The sequence below is a fragment of the Rhamphochromis sp. 'chilingali' genome (assembly GCF_963969265.1).
Source record: "Rhamphochromis sp. 'chilingali' genome assembly, chromosome: 7".
Lineage (NCBI taxonomy): Eukaryota > Metazoa > Chordata > Actinopteri > Cichliformes > Cichlidae > Rhamphochromis > Rhamphochromis sp. 'chilingali'.
The window spans coordinates 10,135,956-10,152,323 of record NC_137934.1 but is presented as its reverse complement, the minus strand read 5'-3'; the positions used below and the strand labels follow the sequence as shown (position 1 = coordinate 10,152,323).

Genomic DNA, 16,368 nt, shown 5'->3' with positions numbered 1-16,368 from the left:
GAGAAATAAATGCGCGAGTTATCAGTCAAACGTGATAAAACCCACATCAAAACTTGGCTGACTTTGCCCCAAAACCCCTTTCTCCTGAAGTTATACTTCTATTGCCATCTGCGCCATTGCAGAGTCCTCCTATAGTTTTCCTATCCAAGCTTTGAGTGCCGTGTGTCTCTTATGTCACTAAATAAGTGAAATCAGTCTTCTTGCAATAACTGCAGCTCTGAAAATGCAAGTAAAATAAAGTGAAGGGGTGGAAAAATGGAGGCTAGAAGGAGTGAGCTTCTGAAAACAGGTTAAAAAAAGAAAGACAGTAAAATTAAAAGCTTTACTCAGATTTTTGTTATTATTGATTTTAAAGTGTCTAATAATAAACACATTCAGGTACACATTTAATGCCCTACAAACAAAACAACTGAGAATAATGAGTACTAACTGTTTTAAGCAGATGACTCACTGCAAGTTTTCCCCCAGTTGGCATATCTCCTGAGGTGTATGCATAAAATAAAGTGAAAAACATTGAAACTAAATCCCTTGAGAAAAGCAGATATGACTAAGCCAGGAAGCACACTCTCCAGTGGCATATTTGCAAAGACATAATACCGTACATGGCAGTCAATCTCTTCAACGCCTCAGGCAGGACAACATGGAACATGCAAATTTATGCAAAGTGCTACTGTATCTGTTTGTCTATGTATGTGTGTGTGTGTGTGTGTGTGTGTGTGTGTGTGTGTGTGTGTGTGTGTGTGTGTGTGTGTGTGTCAAAGCATGACAATTTGGATACATGTTGCTTTCTAGTTTCTGATTCCACAGTTATTGTGTAAACACATGGACACGTATGCATTTACAGTAAATATATACGTGCACTTCAGTCATGATGACAGTGGTGCTGCTGCCCTCACCTCACTAACGCACATGCACAAATACACAGCTTTAGTCTAGTGTGTACCCCACACAAGTTCAATGCCACACAAGAAAGGAGGGAGACAGAAGAAAGCACAGTGGGGGTGGGGGTATTTGCAGTACAATAGCTGAGCTACTAATCCAAAAGCGCTTTAACCCATAGTCACCCTCCCCCAATTCCCTGTACACCCAAACAGACGTTTATTCCTTCAACCTCCATCAAATCACAGATGAAGCAAGTTCAACATACCCAGGATCTCTTTCTGTGATCTGGCTTCACTTACCCCGATGTCAGGCTAAGCAGTCACACAAAGGCGGTTATCAACTGGATAACTGAACCCAGGGTTTCCCAATCTAGCTACACATGAACGAGGCGGTGTTGGCAGCGTGTGACCAATCACAAACATGGAGAGGCCAACCGGCAGCACAGCGGAATATTTTACCTATAACATTAAAACAAGTGTGAAGTGATTGCTGAAGGCAGCAAAGCTGCTATTACCTAAACAGCAGTGTGATTGATAGAAAAAGCACTGTACAGTAAGTGTAGTACTACAAAGCTCTGTCTGAATGTGTGCACTCTAAAAGCTTTAGTCAACAAGACTTAAAGTGCTATGCCAGCTATGTAAGTTTACCAGTTTCACTGGGTCTATCTTTAATACGCCGGAGAATGTGACAGTTATGATCATGTCATAACACTGTATACAAGGTTACAGTAATATGAAACCATTTTAAAATTGCTTACAGCCAATAGTAAGGAAAAAAGCAAAACTATATTAATGCTCTTTAGTGAGACACAAAAACGTCCACGGTCAAAAGGTCCCAGAGATCATCCAGGAAATAGCCTATTATTTTCCAGACAACTGATTGGTCATTAGGTGGTGATTTTGTACCTTTCAGTCTTTTATCTGGAATATAGCCTGCTTTGAAGCACATTCAGTGTGCTTCATTGTTTATCGTACCAACGCTGAAAGTGTCTATTAATGAATATAACCTATTTTTCTGAAAAATTATAATATATACTTGATTTAAATAAATAAATAAATAAAATAAGGCCTTAAAAAAATGAAAATCATAATAGACAAATGGAGTTGCTGCAACATGTTGCCACTTGAAAACATGTTTTGTCTGGTTTTAAATCTTCTCTGGATTATAAAACTCAATTCAATACTGTTTTATTTTACAACAGTTGCCTCAAGGTCCTCTGTATAGCAAGGAAAGAGCCTACAAATTTTCCAAAGAAAAAAGCCCAACAATCACATTGGAGTAAACACTTGGCAATAATGGGAAGGAAAAAACTCCCTTTTAACAGGAAGAGCAACAAATATCTTGTTAAAGGAATACAGTTCACAGCATTTCTATTTGTGATCTGTAAAGGGGAACAAGGATCTACACTTCTATCAGAAACCAATAAAAAACTGTTTCAACTGTATAATGTTTACTTGATGGTACAAACAGTTGATGGCCTAACTGTCTTTTGTTCATTTTATGTGTACCCTGATGAAGGCTACAGGTCAAACACATTGGTAAAGTAATAAAGTTGTTCTTCAAACTACAAGTGTTGTTCGACCTTCAACCCAGAAAGTTGGAAGCAGGTGAATTTATGCCATAAACATCTACTCTACACAACAGTCTATGTTACCAAGTCAGCCGCCTATTTCTGCAAATTTTACAAAGAACAAGTTATTGTGCTCCTTCTTTCTATTTGGCTTAAAACCAACATGCTCCCACTGGTGATGTTTTGGCTTAACAGCTAAATCCATGCTGTTAATTCTCAACAGCTGCTTATTGCAGTGCAGCCGGCGCAATAGTTTAACTTGATCACCTTGAAGTGCCATTAATAGAAGAGGGCAAAACTGGTGAAAAACAACATGAAAATAGTGATGTCATTTCATCCAGCTGTGTTTAAAGAGGTACAATTAGTCAGCTGAAATTATTATGATCAGGTGATTGTGAAGTAAATGTGACAGGCTTATTATTACGTGCCAAACATAAAAAAAAAATCTTGTATCAGTCAGGCTTGTTGCATTCATTACTGTAGAAAATCACATTATATCTAGGGTAAAATACATTTTCCTAAAATAACCAATGAACTAAATCATTAGACTTAATTTGATCTGCTAACAACCAGTTTTAATTATCCGTTATAATAGGTCTACTTGCTCAGCCATTGGCAGCTGCTCTAAAAAAATTAAAATTGTAACTTAATATTGCATATACATGTTCACTCTGCTGATGACTTTTCCTGGGCAAAAACTGCAACTTCCCTTTTGTTTATACACAAACAAATGCATAGTTGGACCATTTGGCTGGATGGTCATGATCAGTTTATGGTCAGATAAATTCCCACTCAAATAAACACACACACAGACCCACTATCAAACAGCCTCACTGGCAGTAAAGCAGACTTACTGTCAGAATGGTCATTTGCTGCTTATTGATTTCCTATACACGTTTCCACTGGCTGCCCCTCTCTCTCCTGGTCGTCCTTTTCAATTGTAAACTTAACACTCTCTCACTGATTAAATTTCTAACTTTCACTCCCGGTCTCTCTGTCACTGTAATACCCTCTGATTAAATGCCACACTCACTATTACAGAAAACCTTCTCTCTGGTGGGGAGAGCCCCCCCTGCCCCGCCTCAAAAATCTAATCGCAGGTTTCAGTGCGTCCCTTAAACAAGTGATTAAATAGCGGACTCTCTCACACGACGGCTGCAGGATTAACACATGCCTCTTGCTCTCAGTCCAGTCTTTTCTTAACTCTACCCTCATAATGAGGGAATGAACCAGCATTACTAGGAAGTGTGGCCTTTTGACAGAAAATGGGAAGATTGAAATAGTGCACCAATTTATCCGTCTGTAATTTCCATCTGCAGCCACTGGTCACACTATCTGCCCAAAGCACAGCTGACTCCTTGAAATGTCACAGCGGGGTCGTGACATACCATAACAAACTCCCCCAGAGCTCTACAGCAAATCAAATCAATTGAAGTAAAATTGGCATTCACACGTGTCAATAAGTGGTTTGTGCGTATGAGCCTGTGTCACTCTTTATTAAAAAAAAAAGAAAAAAAAAGAGTGGGATGGGGTGGATCTTAAAAAGCAAAACATCCCTGTTGATAAACGGCTGAACTCAGATTACTCGCGCACAGTTAGGTGGAGATTATGATCACAGCGCTCTGCAAATAATTCACTACTGTCAAAAGGTTAACAATGAAAGTCGCCGCTGCACCGCATTGATAAGGTGTGCACGCACACGCACACAGGTGAGCCTGACTTCATCACCAGCAGGGTTGCATCAATAATGGATGCAGACAAGTGTTCAAAGAAAACCGCCATCTTAACGTATACAAAACTGAACAACAAAAGAAATGTGTTTAAGGGCAAAAATATATTTTTCTCATCATTCTAAGAAGATCTGTGACAAGAATATTTAAAAGTTTGATCTAGATAATCACCCATCAGTCACACTCTAATAAACAGGAAGTTAAAACCATGCCTGACAACAGAAACAAGCACAGAAAGGCAATTACATGAGAGAGTAACAAAGCTAAACATATTTAGGGTTGCAACTATTAATCATATTAAAATGAGTTGGGGGTTTTGTCAATTGTTTTAATTAACTATAATATAAAAAGACAACCACTTTAAGTTTTCTATTTCTGGGACAAGAAAACGGATTTTGAAGAGGGCCAATCACACTCAAGTTTTGCTTGAGCTGCTTATAATTTTTGCTTTGATCTTATACCAGGCCTGTGTGAGACCAATCAGTTCATCTACTGTCAGAAACTAACCATTTTGGCTCCCTTTCTTCCCCCTTTAAGCCATCTTTCTTTTCATTGGCTGCCTATCCCAAACTGAAATTTATATTGGCTATATATAATAATGATAATAGATTACATTTATATAGCGCTTTTCTAGACACTCAAAGCGCTATATATACACATCAAAATATGTTTACAGGAGATGGGATTTACTATAATCTGGTATTTAGCTGTGCTGATGCATCTAATCAAACAACTGTGTGACATGCGTATAGTAACGAATAGGTCATACACTCGCCTTCGTGATCACCATCTAATCCTTTATGACCATCTCCCTGAAGATGATCATCTTCAGACCATCTGCTGCTCAACACAGAAGCTACCATTAATGTGCTGCTCTTATTTCTTTGGTGTTTGTATTTTTTTTTTTTAATTCAATATAAAATAAGGTCAATACAGCATGTAAGCTGCTGGCTTTGGGAACGTGGAAAAGCATTAAAAGTAGCATGAACACAGTCAGGTAATTGCATATTTAAAAAAAACAACAACAAAGTGATTTTGGCCTTCCACCAAAGAACCAACATTTTTTTCAATATTTAATAAAGTTTAATCAAACTTGATATACATTTTTGTTTATCAAATGGGTAGTTAACAGGAAAATGTATGCAAAACTACATGAGGACTTGTGTTTACACACAGCCTTCCCCTCAAAGGCTCATTTAACCCAGGAAAAGCCCTGATCAATGACATTAAAAAAAAGAGGATTTTCAAACTGAAATTACAGTCAGGACCTTTATATGGAACAATATTTGGAGCATTTTTATTCTGTTTGGACTTTTAAAAACACAAAAATAAGACTGCACATAAACAGAGCTACTGTAAAACATGTACTCTAATGGTCAAACATTAAAGAATCCCATCAGAAATACTTATTTAAACCAACCTGAGAACAAGAGCAGGCAGAAATAAACACCAATAAAGCTACAAAGATTATAAAAGACGACGAACTAGCAGAGACAAAGGGAGCAAGAAATGGGAACAGGAGGGGATGACAGACTGTGAAGACTCTCAGCTTCTCCTATTACAACCACTGCTGCCTTAATTCAATAAACCATAAGGGCTAAATAAACCATAGGCACCAACTCTACATGTGAGGAGCAGCAAAGTGCAAAGGTCAACCTAACACCAGGGATCAAGTTCTCAGTGAAAATAAAAGGTTGTAACTCTGGTCACACTTGAAGAGTTCAGCCATGACAGCTAAAGTGCTAAACTGGACCTTTTCTAGCACACTGGTAGAATTCTTTTTCTGTTTTTACCCTAACACCCACTGGGATGCTGAGCAGTTGTGTATGCAGCTTGTACATTGGAAACATAATGATGATTTACTGTACAGCGCACTGTGGAAGTGGGTCATGTTTGGTTACCTTAGCAGCAGATCTGAGCTCCATTTGTATATGGAAAAAAACAGTATTTATGACTCAATGCTATGCTACTGCAACATGTGTGATGTGTTTTATTTGCATGGTTTTTGTTTCATTTATTGCACACAACACACTTACGTTTGTAGTTGTAGTTTACTTTTATTTTAGTAGTTATATTTTCTGCCAGCAGCAGCAAATTAAACGCTGATCCATTTTAATGTGCAACTTTCTCTAATAATAGAAAGAATCATTTAATTCATCTCTATAAAAGTCACTTAGTATGCATGTGTGCAAGTTTCCACCAACCTTTAATCGGCTGCTTGACTTCTCCATTCTCCCTCTTGATCTCATTCATCACTTTGTGCTTCTTCTTCTCCTTTTCTTTCTCTCGCTCTTTGACCTTCTTCTTCTCCCTCTCCTCTCGCTCCCTCTCCTTGTCCTTGGTGGAGTGATCTGTGGAAGCAGTGAGCAACGTTTCATGTCTCGATGGTGAAAGCACATTAGCATAAGATCTCAGATGTACCCCCACGCAAGCATGTACACAGATGTTTGAGTGCACTTTGCTCGCTCCGATTTGCTTCTCTAACAGCTCACCTGTTCTCTTGCCAAGCCCTTCACCTCTGCTATCACTCTTGACTTTTAATTTTGTTGATCTTTCCTCTACAAATGTTTTTTCCCTACTGCGAAAGGAAAAAAAAAATCATCCCATCGCCAAACCCATACTTTTATCTAAGCCCTGCAATGACCTTCCCTTTGAGAATGCAGCAGCCGCTCTGCAACTTCACTCAAAACAGCACAGTTTCATCAAGACACACCTCATCCCCAAAAAACGTAACCCTCTACTATCATTAATATGTTCCCATTTAATTTTAAAAGTCCTAAAATCCTCTCTTTGCTTTTCAGCTTATTTTCTTTTCCTGCACGTCTCCATCCAAGTGTTGAGCAAGTGTAGCACATTGAGGAATTGGAGTGCGCTCTAATGCAACGCTCAGTGCAAATCGCTGCGGATGAGAGCATCAGTTTTAAAATGTCAGTATCACATGCACACACCTTTTCAGCTGGATTGTTGGAAAGCTTTCGGAAAGGTGTGTTTAAGTGTGAGGCACCCCGGCAAACAGACATTTATTCTTTAAATCTGCACGTCTCCCCTCCAGCTGAGCTAAAAACCCTTACCCATCTTCAAATAACCCTCGTTTTATACATTTTTGTATTCCTTGATTTGCTTTATATTTTTTAATTTCCTCATGAAAAAAAATCCTTTGTGTTTTCCATAGTGTTATTTTGTCCATTCCTTCTTTTCCTTCCCAGAGAACTTTTTTCCCCCCTTTGAACTCAGTCGGATCCATCTTTGAAAGGAAGCCGTGTTTTCAGACTGTTCACTCTTCTGTGGATGTAGGGAGTGGGAAAGTGAACACAGTGTGGTTGCACTCCCTGTTTGTGGGATAAAAGGAGAAAAAAAGCTTTCAAAGTAAAAAGGCTTATAGGAGCATTAGGAGAATTAGATGTACATTGATACATTTTTCCATCATAGTACTTAAATACACTTCAGCAGACTGTTTTGCTTTTACTACTTAAGACGCAGGTGATCGTGCTCCTCATAGCTTGTGGTGAATAGTGGAATGCCAAGGATGTCAACGTTCCCTATGCAAAAGAAATGCTGCTAAATTACTAGACAGTGTAAGCTGCCTAGTGGAAAAAAACAGCACGTCTCAAAACGACAATTTAGCTCCACAGGAAACAGCCTACAAAGGAGCGCTCACTCAGATCTGTTGCCAGATTTATAAAAACATGTAAGGCCATGCCAGAGCAGTAACATTCATAAGCCTTAACTTTAGAGGAAATGGCAGTAAATTAGTCCAGGTGGCTGATGTGAACTGAAAATATACAGTGAAGCATGTTGATTTCTCTCACCTCGAGAGAAGGGGCTTTCCCGTGAAATAAAGAAAATAACAGGGTGAAACCAGGGTTTTAACTGATGACACGATCCGAGAAAAGATGTCAAGGCTTCGATGGTCACAAGTTCTAAAGCTAAGTTCATATTTCCAGGGCAAAACAGCACAAAACTAGAGATCTGAATGAATTTGAAATGAACGGTATCCATGTGACTGAAGCATGTTTTCTTCCCCCTCTTCATTCCGTTTTCTGATTTTCTAGCAGCAGCCAGTTAGGAAGGGAAACACAGCAGGTAGTTTTCACGGTTTGGATGATCACAGGAGAGATAAAACTTTGAAAGACAGAGAGCCAGAGGCCGGCAGTTAGTAAACTTCAACGACGCAACCACTCATCTATATCTCATTTCTTCTTATCAAGAAAAATTACGCCAAAATAAAAATTATCAGAAAATATAAAAAATGTGCATTCTGACATTTTAAAGTTGTTACATTTCAAAGGGAACCCCAGATCCCTCCAATTGTCTGCCATTAAAAATTAAGTAGCAATAACAAAGCATAATTTATAGTTTCAACATCAAAAGTGCACCAGCTTAATGCCCATATTTACCCGCTAGCTGCTAATTCACATGATAAAAAGTGCATTTTGGGTAAATTTTAAACAATCATATCACCATTAGTGATAGGTGGCTTATTATGTTAAAGGTCTGCTTTATACTGCCATTATGATACCAGGCTTATCCTCTAGCCAAGGTTTCTCTTGTGGCAAAATCATTTTCGAATACAGGCCAAAGTTTCATTTGAGGTTCTATTTACTTGGGAAAGGTGTCACAGTGGTCCAGTGGTAAGTAATGTCACTTCACAGCAAGAAGGTTCCACCCAGCTGCAGACTTTCCACGCATGCATGTTTTTTGCTCATTTGTCGGCTCGTCTCCCTGTGCCTGTGTGGGCTCCCTAAGGATACCCCAGCTTCCTTTCAGAGTCCAAAGACATGCTTGTTAGGTTAACTGGTGATTCTGGGATTGGATATCAGTGTAACAGTGAGGCTGCGTCCACACAAGAAACTATCGGCAGCAACCTGGCAACCCCAAGAAGTCAATGACTTCAACAACATATGGGAGGGGAAAAAAGAAAAAGAAAAAAAGAAGATCATTCTAGATATAAAACTTTTCTCAACAGAAACTACCAGTGAGACTGCAGGATACTGCTGATTGACATATGACATGGTAGTAAATACATTAGAGGCTTACCTAGGCAACGAGTGGCCATTGCCCAAGGATACGCTACCATTGGTGTCACTATCTAAAGCCTGGAATGTCTACATATCTACCAGCCGGTAACTTAGAGGGATGGGCTTCTTCTTCATCTGTTCATTGTGCTTTTTTCTTTGTTGGGGGGGATGGGGGTGGTAATTAACAAGACCATGCAAATCTTGTTTTTTCTGGAAGAATCTGAGGCCTTCAAAGATTAGACACACTGAGCTCTCCACTGTGAACAACACAGTTTGAGCAGAATTTTCATGTGAAAATGTGCTGGATACTTGCAAGCTCACATTTTCAGCAGTAAACATGCTCTCTGTGAGATGCTGAGCATAATGGGAAGAAGAAAAAAACTTGCCCAAGGCCAAGCATGTGTTCATATTTTAAGGAGAAAAAAAATCAAAATGCAAAACACTGTAACAGGGAGCTCAGCATTTTATCAGTTTCCCATCAGTATATACATGTACTGCAACTGTAAATACGGTTGCAGTACATGTTAAAATGAAGGCGATTTTAATAGAAAAAATACATGATATGTGTGAAACTAGCTGTTAAATCTAAGCATGATCAAAAAACATTAAAGAAAAAAAATCACTGCAGGGCTGCAGGTACACTCGTCTCTCAGGAAAATCCTGCTACTCCAGATGGTCAGTCCACCCCTGCTGGTGTGGCAAATCCATGCTTCACCAACCAAAACGATTTAGCAATAGGACTCATACAGTGTTTGTCATTGTATTGGCAATGCACACGCTGTGCTAAGGATCTTGCCATTTTTTTCAGAGGAAAAAATACAAATTAAAAAAAAAAATAGCCAAGAGAAACTTAATTGGGCGATGATGGTAGTTAAGCTTCATTTTCTCCTCAGTGTAATTCAGATGTGCAGCTCCAGACATATTTGGTGGTTCTTTAAGCATGGTAAATTTACATCCACACAATAAACTAATTATGGGCTTTTAACAGTAGATAGAAATGCAGAGAAGTCAAAGCTACAACACAAAACAACCTAACACTTGCCAAAAACAGAACTGGTTACATGAATTTTAATCTCTGCATTATGCAGCACAAGTGTCTGAATGGGCATAATATTAGGCTTTTGCACAAACAGCTACACTTTATTCTTGCTTCTGCATATTAAAAATGGAAACAGACCGGAATTATGCTTTTAATATCACTATAAAATTGCAAAAGGTAATGACGAATTAATATCTACAGAATCTGCTCTCAAATTTGTTGACTGTAAGCATTGATGGTCTAAAGCTCCCACTAAATGAAGCTTCAATTATTCAATCAATAGAAAGAGAACAGCACTTTTGCTTTTTCCGTTAACAATGGTTAGTATTAACAAAGGCAAGTTTGGAGACTCTAGCTGGTAAAAAAAAAACAAAAAACAAAAAACGAGTAAACAGCAACTACATGATCTGAGATAAGCAGCAAGCAAAGCCTGTCTGGTTATAAGCCCAATAAAACCAAGGTAAAACATCAGCTACTGCTACTTGAGAGAGGCTCGCTGACAAATCATGGCCGGTGGTAACATTTTGTGCAGCACTACAGTAAACTTCATTTATCAACAGTTCATGTCATCCTGTGATATAGCAGTGCAGAACAAGAATTTCAATTCAGTTAGTGGCGGGCAATGTACTCGATGATTAAATAACATACAAGTACCAGCTAATATACCTACTATAGCTTCTCAAAGGCTTCTTAATGTACAGTTTGTTTGGCTGCAAATACCTCCTGGCATAAAGTGCTGGAAAGATGAAGCCTTTCAACTTCTTATCCTCGTTGCTTGTGGTATTAATTATGTGACACAACAATTAATGAAAGTAACCCTCTATAGTAGGTCTTGGAACTGAGCAGAGAGACTGAGAATGAAGAGAGGAGACTGGAAGCACATCTGAAGAGGAGAGCTACGTCTGCTGTTTGGAGGTTTTTAAAAATAAAAATTGGTATTGACGTCATTTTTGTGCAACATTTTCTTTGTATACTGGAATGCTTTCACTGGAACTTGGTCTGAGAACCTCTGATTATGGCTAAATGTATTCGACAAACTGCATTTGCAATATCAAACTGTGTGTAAATATAACAACAGCTCAGAAGGCTGCATAAATACTTTACACAAGGTCAAACTTGATTTGCAACTAGCTCAACTTCCCAATTATACCTACAGCTTAAAAATTCCCTTTTCTTGGTCTACTGCTCACTGCACTTTGTCTGACTCATGTATCCTATTTCAGCATCAAATGTAACTGGCAGTCACAGCTCCCTGGCACTTGCTTTTGCCACTAATAATATTACCATGATGATGTGATACTCTTTGGATCCCTGTAGGAAAGATTCTTTCCTTGCAGGAAGGTCAGAGCATAAATTTGCCTCAAATACATGTCCTTCCGCAGAACAGCAATCTTGTCAATTTTCTCATTTTGTTTAGAATTAATGTACATTTTGAGCTCCACATTCACATTCACACACTTCCTCATCTTCGACTTAATATAATTACAGTCTCCTACTGCTGGCCATTGAGCAACTCACTAAAGCAATTAGAGGTTCAGTGCTTTACTGAAGAGCACCTCAGTGAAACTGTTGCAGGAGCGGTTTTAGTTATCACTACTAAAGGCTGCATCTATATTTAGCCAGTCAGGTCCAGAAATGAAAATCATAAGCTGCACTAAGTGACTTTAAGTGTTATAACTGCCTAATGGAAAATATTCATTACAGAGTTTGGGGTGAAAATGACACATTATCTGCAAAGCAAATCATGTGATGTTTTGTGGGTAATCGTTAAAGCCACATCTATGTGTTTTAAATAAAACGCTGCCACCAGCCACATATTTACATGAACATATTAAAGTTGCACTCAGCGCAGCCTGTTTACAAGACTGCGTGTCTCAAAGTGTTTAGGGCTACAGGCCAACAACACGTTTCCTTCTGGTACCCTAATTGTTTGCGGTGACTGTTCAGAGTATGTCATGATCTCTTAAACTACCCAACTGGAAAAGGGTGACATCATGCAATCACATGTGCCCACCCTTTCTAGTGTCTAAACATTTAACAAGTGAATACATGTCCACACATTGGCAAGCACAAATGTGCATATGCATGGGTTTTGGCATGATGCTTTGGTGTGACAAAAGGACGCTGATAATAAGTATTTCCATCCTTACTGACTTCTTGGTGTTTTTTGCATATTTGTCAAACTTATGTTTGAGATTATTAAACAAATTTTAAATGTTAGACAATGATAACCTGAGAAAATACAAAATTAAGTTTTATAATAATTTCACTGATTAGAGGAAACCAACAACAATAAAAAAATAAATTAAAAAGAAACAATCAAACACAAAAAAATGCCCAAAAAGCTAACAACTCTCCAAACCTACCTGTGGAAGAAAATAATGCCTTGTGAACTTAATAACGGGTTATGTCACCTGCCGCAGCAAGAACTGCGATCAAGTATTTACAATAACCAGCAATGAGTGTTTTACATCGCTGTGGGGAAATTTTGGCTCACTCTTTGCAGAATTTTTCTTTTTTTAATTCAGCCACAATGGAGGGGTTTTTTGTTTTGTTTTTGTTTTTTTTATTTCTACCATGAACGACCTGTTTAAGGTCATTCCAAAGATTCTTAAACTGATTTTCTTTACAACTGAATGAGCTTATCACCGATCAATTATGGGATGTCACCCAGGTCCTGAAGCAACAAAGCAGCTCCAGACCATCACCATCATTTAAGTGATTTCTTGTTTTCAAAGCTCTGGAAGTGATCGAGCCTGCTTTTAATTATGATTTAACAAGGAGAGGCAGTTACTTTTTCACACGGGGCCGGGTAGATTTAGAAAGCTATTCTCCTTTAATACATTAAACCATCATTTAAAAATCTGTTTTTGTATTTACTCAGGTTAACTTTGTGTAATAGCAAATGTGTGTGATGAACCGAAACAAATGTGCAAAAAAGAAATGAGAAATCAGGAAAGGGGAAAATACTTTCACAACACCATGCACCATATTAAAGGACGCAATCGAGAAAATAAGACTATTTATCTCCCTCTCCCACCCAACCATCTAAATGGCATTTAACAAGTGCAGTGGCCACGCTCAAAACAAAATATTCTCATTAAAGTCCAAGTGTAATTACAACATTGTAGCAATAAAGATGTCTGTGTAGAAATGAATGCTTTGGGGGTGTGAAGGTTGAATTTCTGCATGTACAACTGTAGATGATGCAGTATCAACAAGCCACGGAGCTCTGTGTCTGTTTCCCCTTACAGCCTGGGGTTACAGAGGGGGGCGTGGTGCTCTACCAAAACAACACTTACCCTATAATGGCGGGCGGTTTTTATATTGTTATGACAGCACACATGTAACGCCAGGACATACACAGTTCCCAAGGAAAATAAATACTTGCACGCGCAGGGATGTCATTGATTAACGAGTCTCAACTATAACACTGGTGTGACAAATGACAGCTCGTTTTTATAAACGTTTTTAAGATGCCGTTATTTATTAATTTGTTTATCTTTTAACTGTACTGGGTCAGTGGTTAACGTAGACAAACAAGGGTGGATATGTTTAGTCAATGCGACGTTAATATGTTTAAAAAAAAATTACCGCAGGACGAGCGCGGCTGGTTGCGATAACGGCCAGGTCGCGCGACTATACTGCTCTGGAACGCGGCTCCAGTAGAGCTCGAGGGTTCACAAGCGGGTGAACAAGCGACGGAAAGCTGGCAGCCATACTCCGCAGAGACTCCATCGATTAAAACTGCTGCGCTTTCACACGCTCCAAACTCGACGCGAACACGTTCCCGAGCGACCAAATATCAATTAATGCAACGCTCGAGGATTTTTTTCGGGCATCTTGCACGACGTTAAGGGGCGCCCTTTTCAACAGCAGCCATTCCGAAAAACGGGACCGTTTACAGGCAGATGAGAAAGCAGAGAAACTGTACACTCCGGGGCACATGTTCGTATCCCGAGCGGCTAGCCAAGTCACTATAAAAGGGCAGAACTCTAGCCTGCTTATAATAAACACAAAGTTTATTAATGCCACTAACTAACTAACTCACAAAATAGATGAAAACATAATGGCTTACCTTTTGGTGGCAACGTGACATCTCCATTTTCTTTCTTCGCCGTAGAAATGTTATTAAATTTACCGACGTCGTTATTAACAGTAGTCCCAGATCCGGAGGTCAACAACAGTTTATGTTTCTTTTTCTCCTCTCCGCCTCCTTTCCCTTTTCCCCTCTCTTTCTCTCGCTGTTTATCCTTACTTAGTTTCTTGGATTTGGAGGAAGAAGGTGCCTTATGGAGGAAGAAATCGCTCTGTTTAAAGACTTTGTGATGGGTTATCGGTGTCTGGGACCCACCAGTAGCACCCACCGGAGACCGGTTGTTGTTGCTGCTGCTGGTGGCCGTCTTAACCGGACTACAGCTCCACAAGCCCGAGCTGCTGCCATAACTCTGCAGCTTCGTGTGCTGCTGGAGTTTCTCTTTACCGCTACCGTTGCCTCCCACTCCTCCGTCCCTGTTGAGTTTCTTGGGTTTAACGCTCCTCTCTTCGACTCGGACCTTCTTGGGCGGCGGCGGCTGGTTGAAATCACGGGAAGACTGGGAGTCGTTACCAAGGGTTCCTTTCGCCTCGGTCGGCTTGCCGAGCGCGCTTTGAACGGAGGCTACAGTAGGAGTAGTAGCAAGGGAGGCAGCTCCAGAGAGGTGAATACTGCCCTGCGAGTCAGCCATCTTGAGGCTTCTCTCTCTATTTACTCTCTTCCCCCAACGGCAGCCGATGCTGCTTTTTTTCCGCGACGTTCAGACAGGCGATGAAGGGGCGGGGCCGAACTTGAATTGACAGCCAGGCAGCGAGGAGGCGGGACTCAGGCTCGACTGACAGGTAGCGAGGGGAAAAAATAGAGGCGGGGCTTAAGTATCTGTGCCTTAGCAGCATGTGTTGTATTTTACGTACGATCTATGGCATTTTGTGTTTATGAAACAAGGAAAGGTGTAGATTTTAACTATGAGGAGCCAAATATTTCTAAAGCTCAACAACTTTTTGAGTACTGAAATGCAGCCCTTAGATTTTTAAGATTAAATTTAAATCATATGCCAACTTTCATTGCTCCAAATCGCAACAAAGTTATATTTTTAAAGGTAGAGATCCTACAGCATTATGGACCAAAACCATAAAATCCAACAGTTTTCTCTTGCATAATATTTGGGGACAGTCCCAAAGCAAAACTTACAAATAGGTTCAAATAAGACGTATGTTTGCATGCTTAATGTCTGTGGCTGACCTGATCATTTGAACACTACCGCTAAACCTCAGGTATGAGGGTGTTTTAAACAGTGGACCTTGTTTCTGCTGAAAAACAAAAACAAAAAGAATCAGTAATAAAAAAAAAAAAACTTGCCATCCCTAAGTAAAAATTAAATTTTCAGTGATATTAAATCACTTTGAAGTTTTCAGACATGTCATTAAAAAGACTGCATTAATCCAACATCTTAAAAGGTCCTGCACAGACGTCACTGTAGTCTATGTGCTTATATTTTGGAAGAATGTCCATAAGCTGACTGGCAGAACTTGTGGACTCCCATTAAAGAGATAAATATGCCCTCTTTAATCTTTACAACTGAATGCGCTTATCACTCTCCCTCGCACAACACATCATTAGACCGTGTCATGAATCCTCTGGCGTTGTTTACACTTTGATTTACTGAGATGAAAACATTTTCTTCAATCAGACTGGCAGAGTTCTCAGTACAAGGCCTGTCAGCGTGTGACAATCAACCATGAATAGCAAACATGATTAGCAGCTGCACGAGGGGAATTGTAAAGTTACAGCTGGTTATAAATATTGTGACAAGATTATTGCATGATGCAAGTCACGAGCAGAGATTTGATGTCTGTGCATGCAGTGACAGAAGAGATGTGTGTAAGCATGTGCTGAGTCCAGCATCGACTTTATGTGACTCATATAGCTACAGTAAATCTGTATTTTAATATTACAGGCTTTAAAAGAGAGCTGACACAGTTTCTTCTGTGCAGCCTGCTGCTCACATATCCAACACTGACTGGCTATATTTATAAGCCATTACATAACATGTTAAACTGCTCATTGGGAAAACTGAGGTGACCCAGTTAAGA

General features: G+C 39.5%; 1 protein-coding gene across 1 annotated transcript in view; it reads right to left on the bottom strand.

Annotated features, from left to right (window-relative positions):
* The window catches only part of LOC308399047 (uncharacterized protein), a 42,415-nt gene extending 27,295 nt beyond the window's left edge, over positions 1-15,120 (bottom strand). The window contains exons 1-2 of the mRNA XM_080885990.1: positions 14,318-15,120; positions 6,387-6,533 (exon numbers count right to left, since the gene is read on the bottom strand). Coding sequence (XP_080742116.1) covers positions 6,387-6,533; positions 14,318-14,966 — 796 coding nt within the window. The 5' untranslated portion in view covers positions 14,967-15,120. The remainder of the gene's footprint in view (positions 1-6,386; positions 6,534-14,317) is intronic.
* Between the last annotated feature and the right edge of the window lie 1,248 nt (positions 15,121-16,368).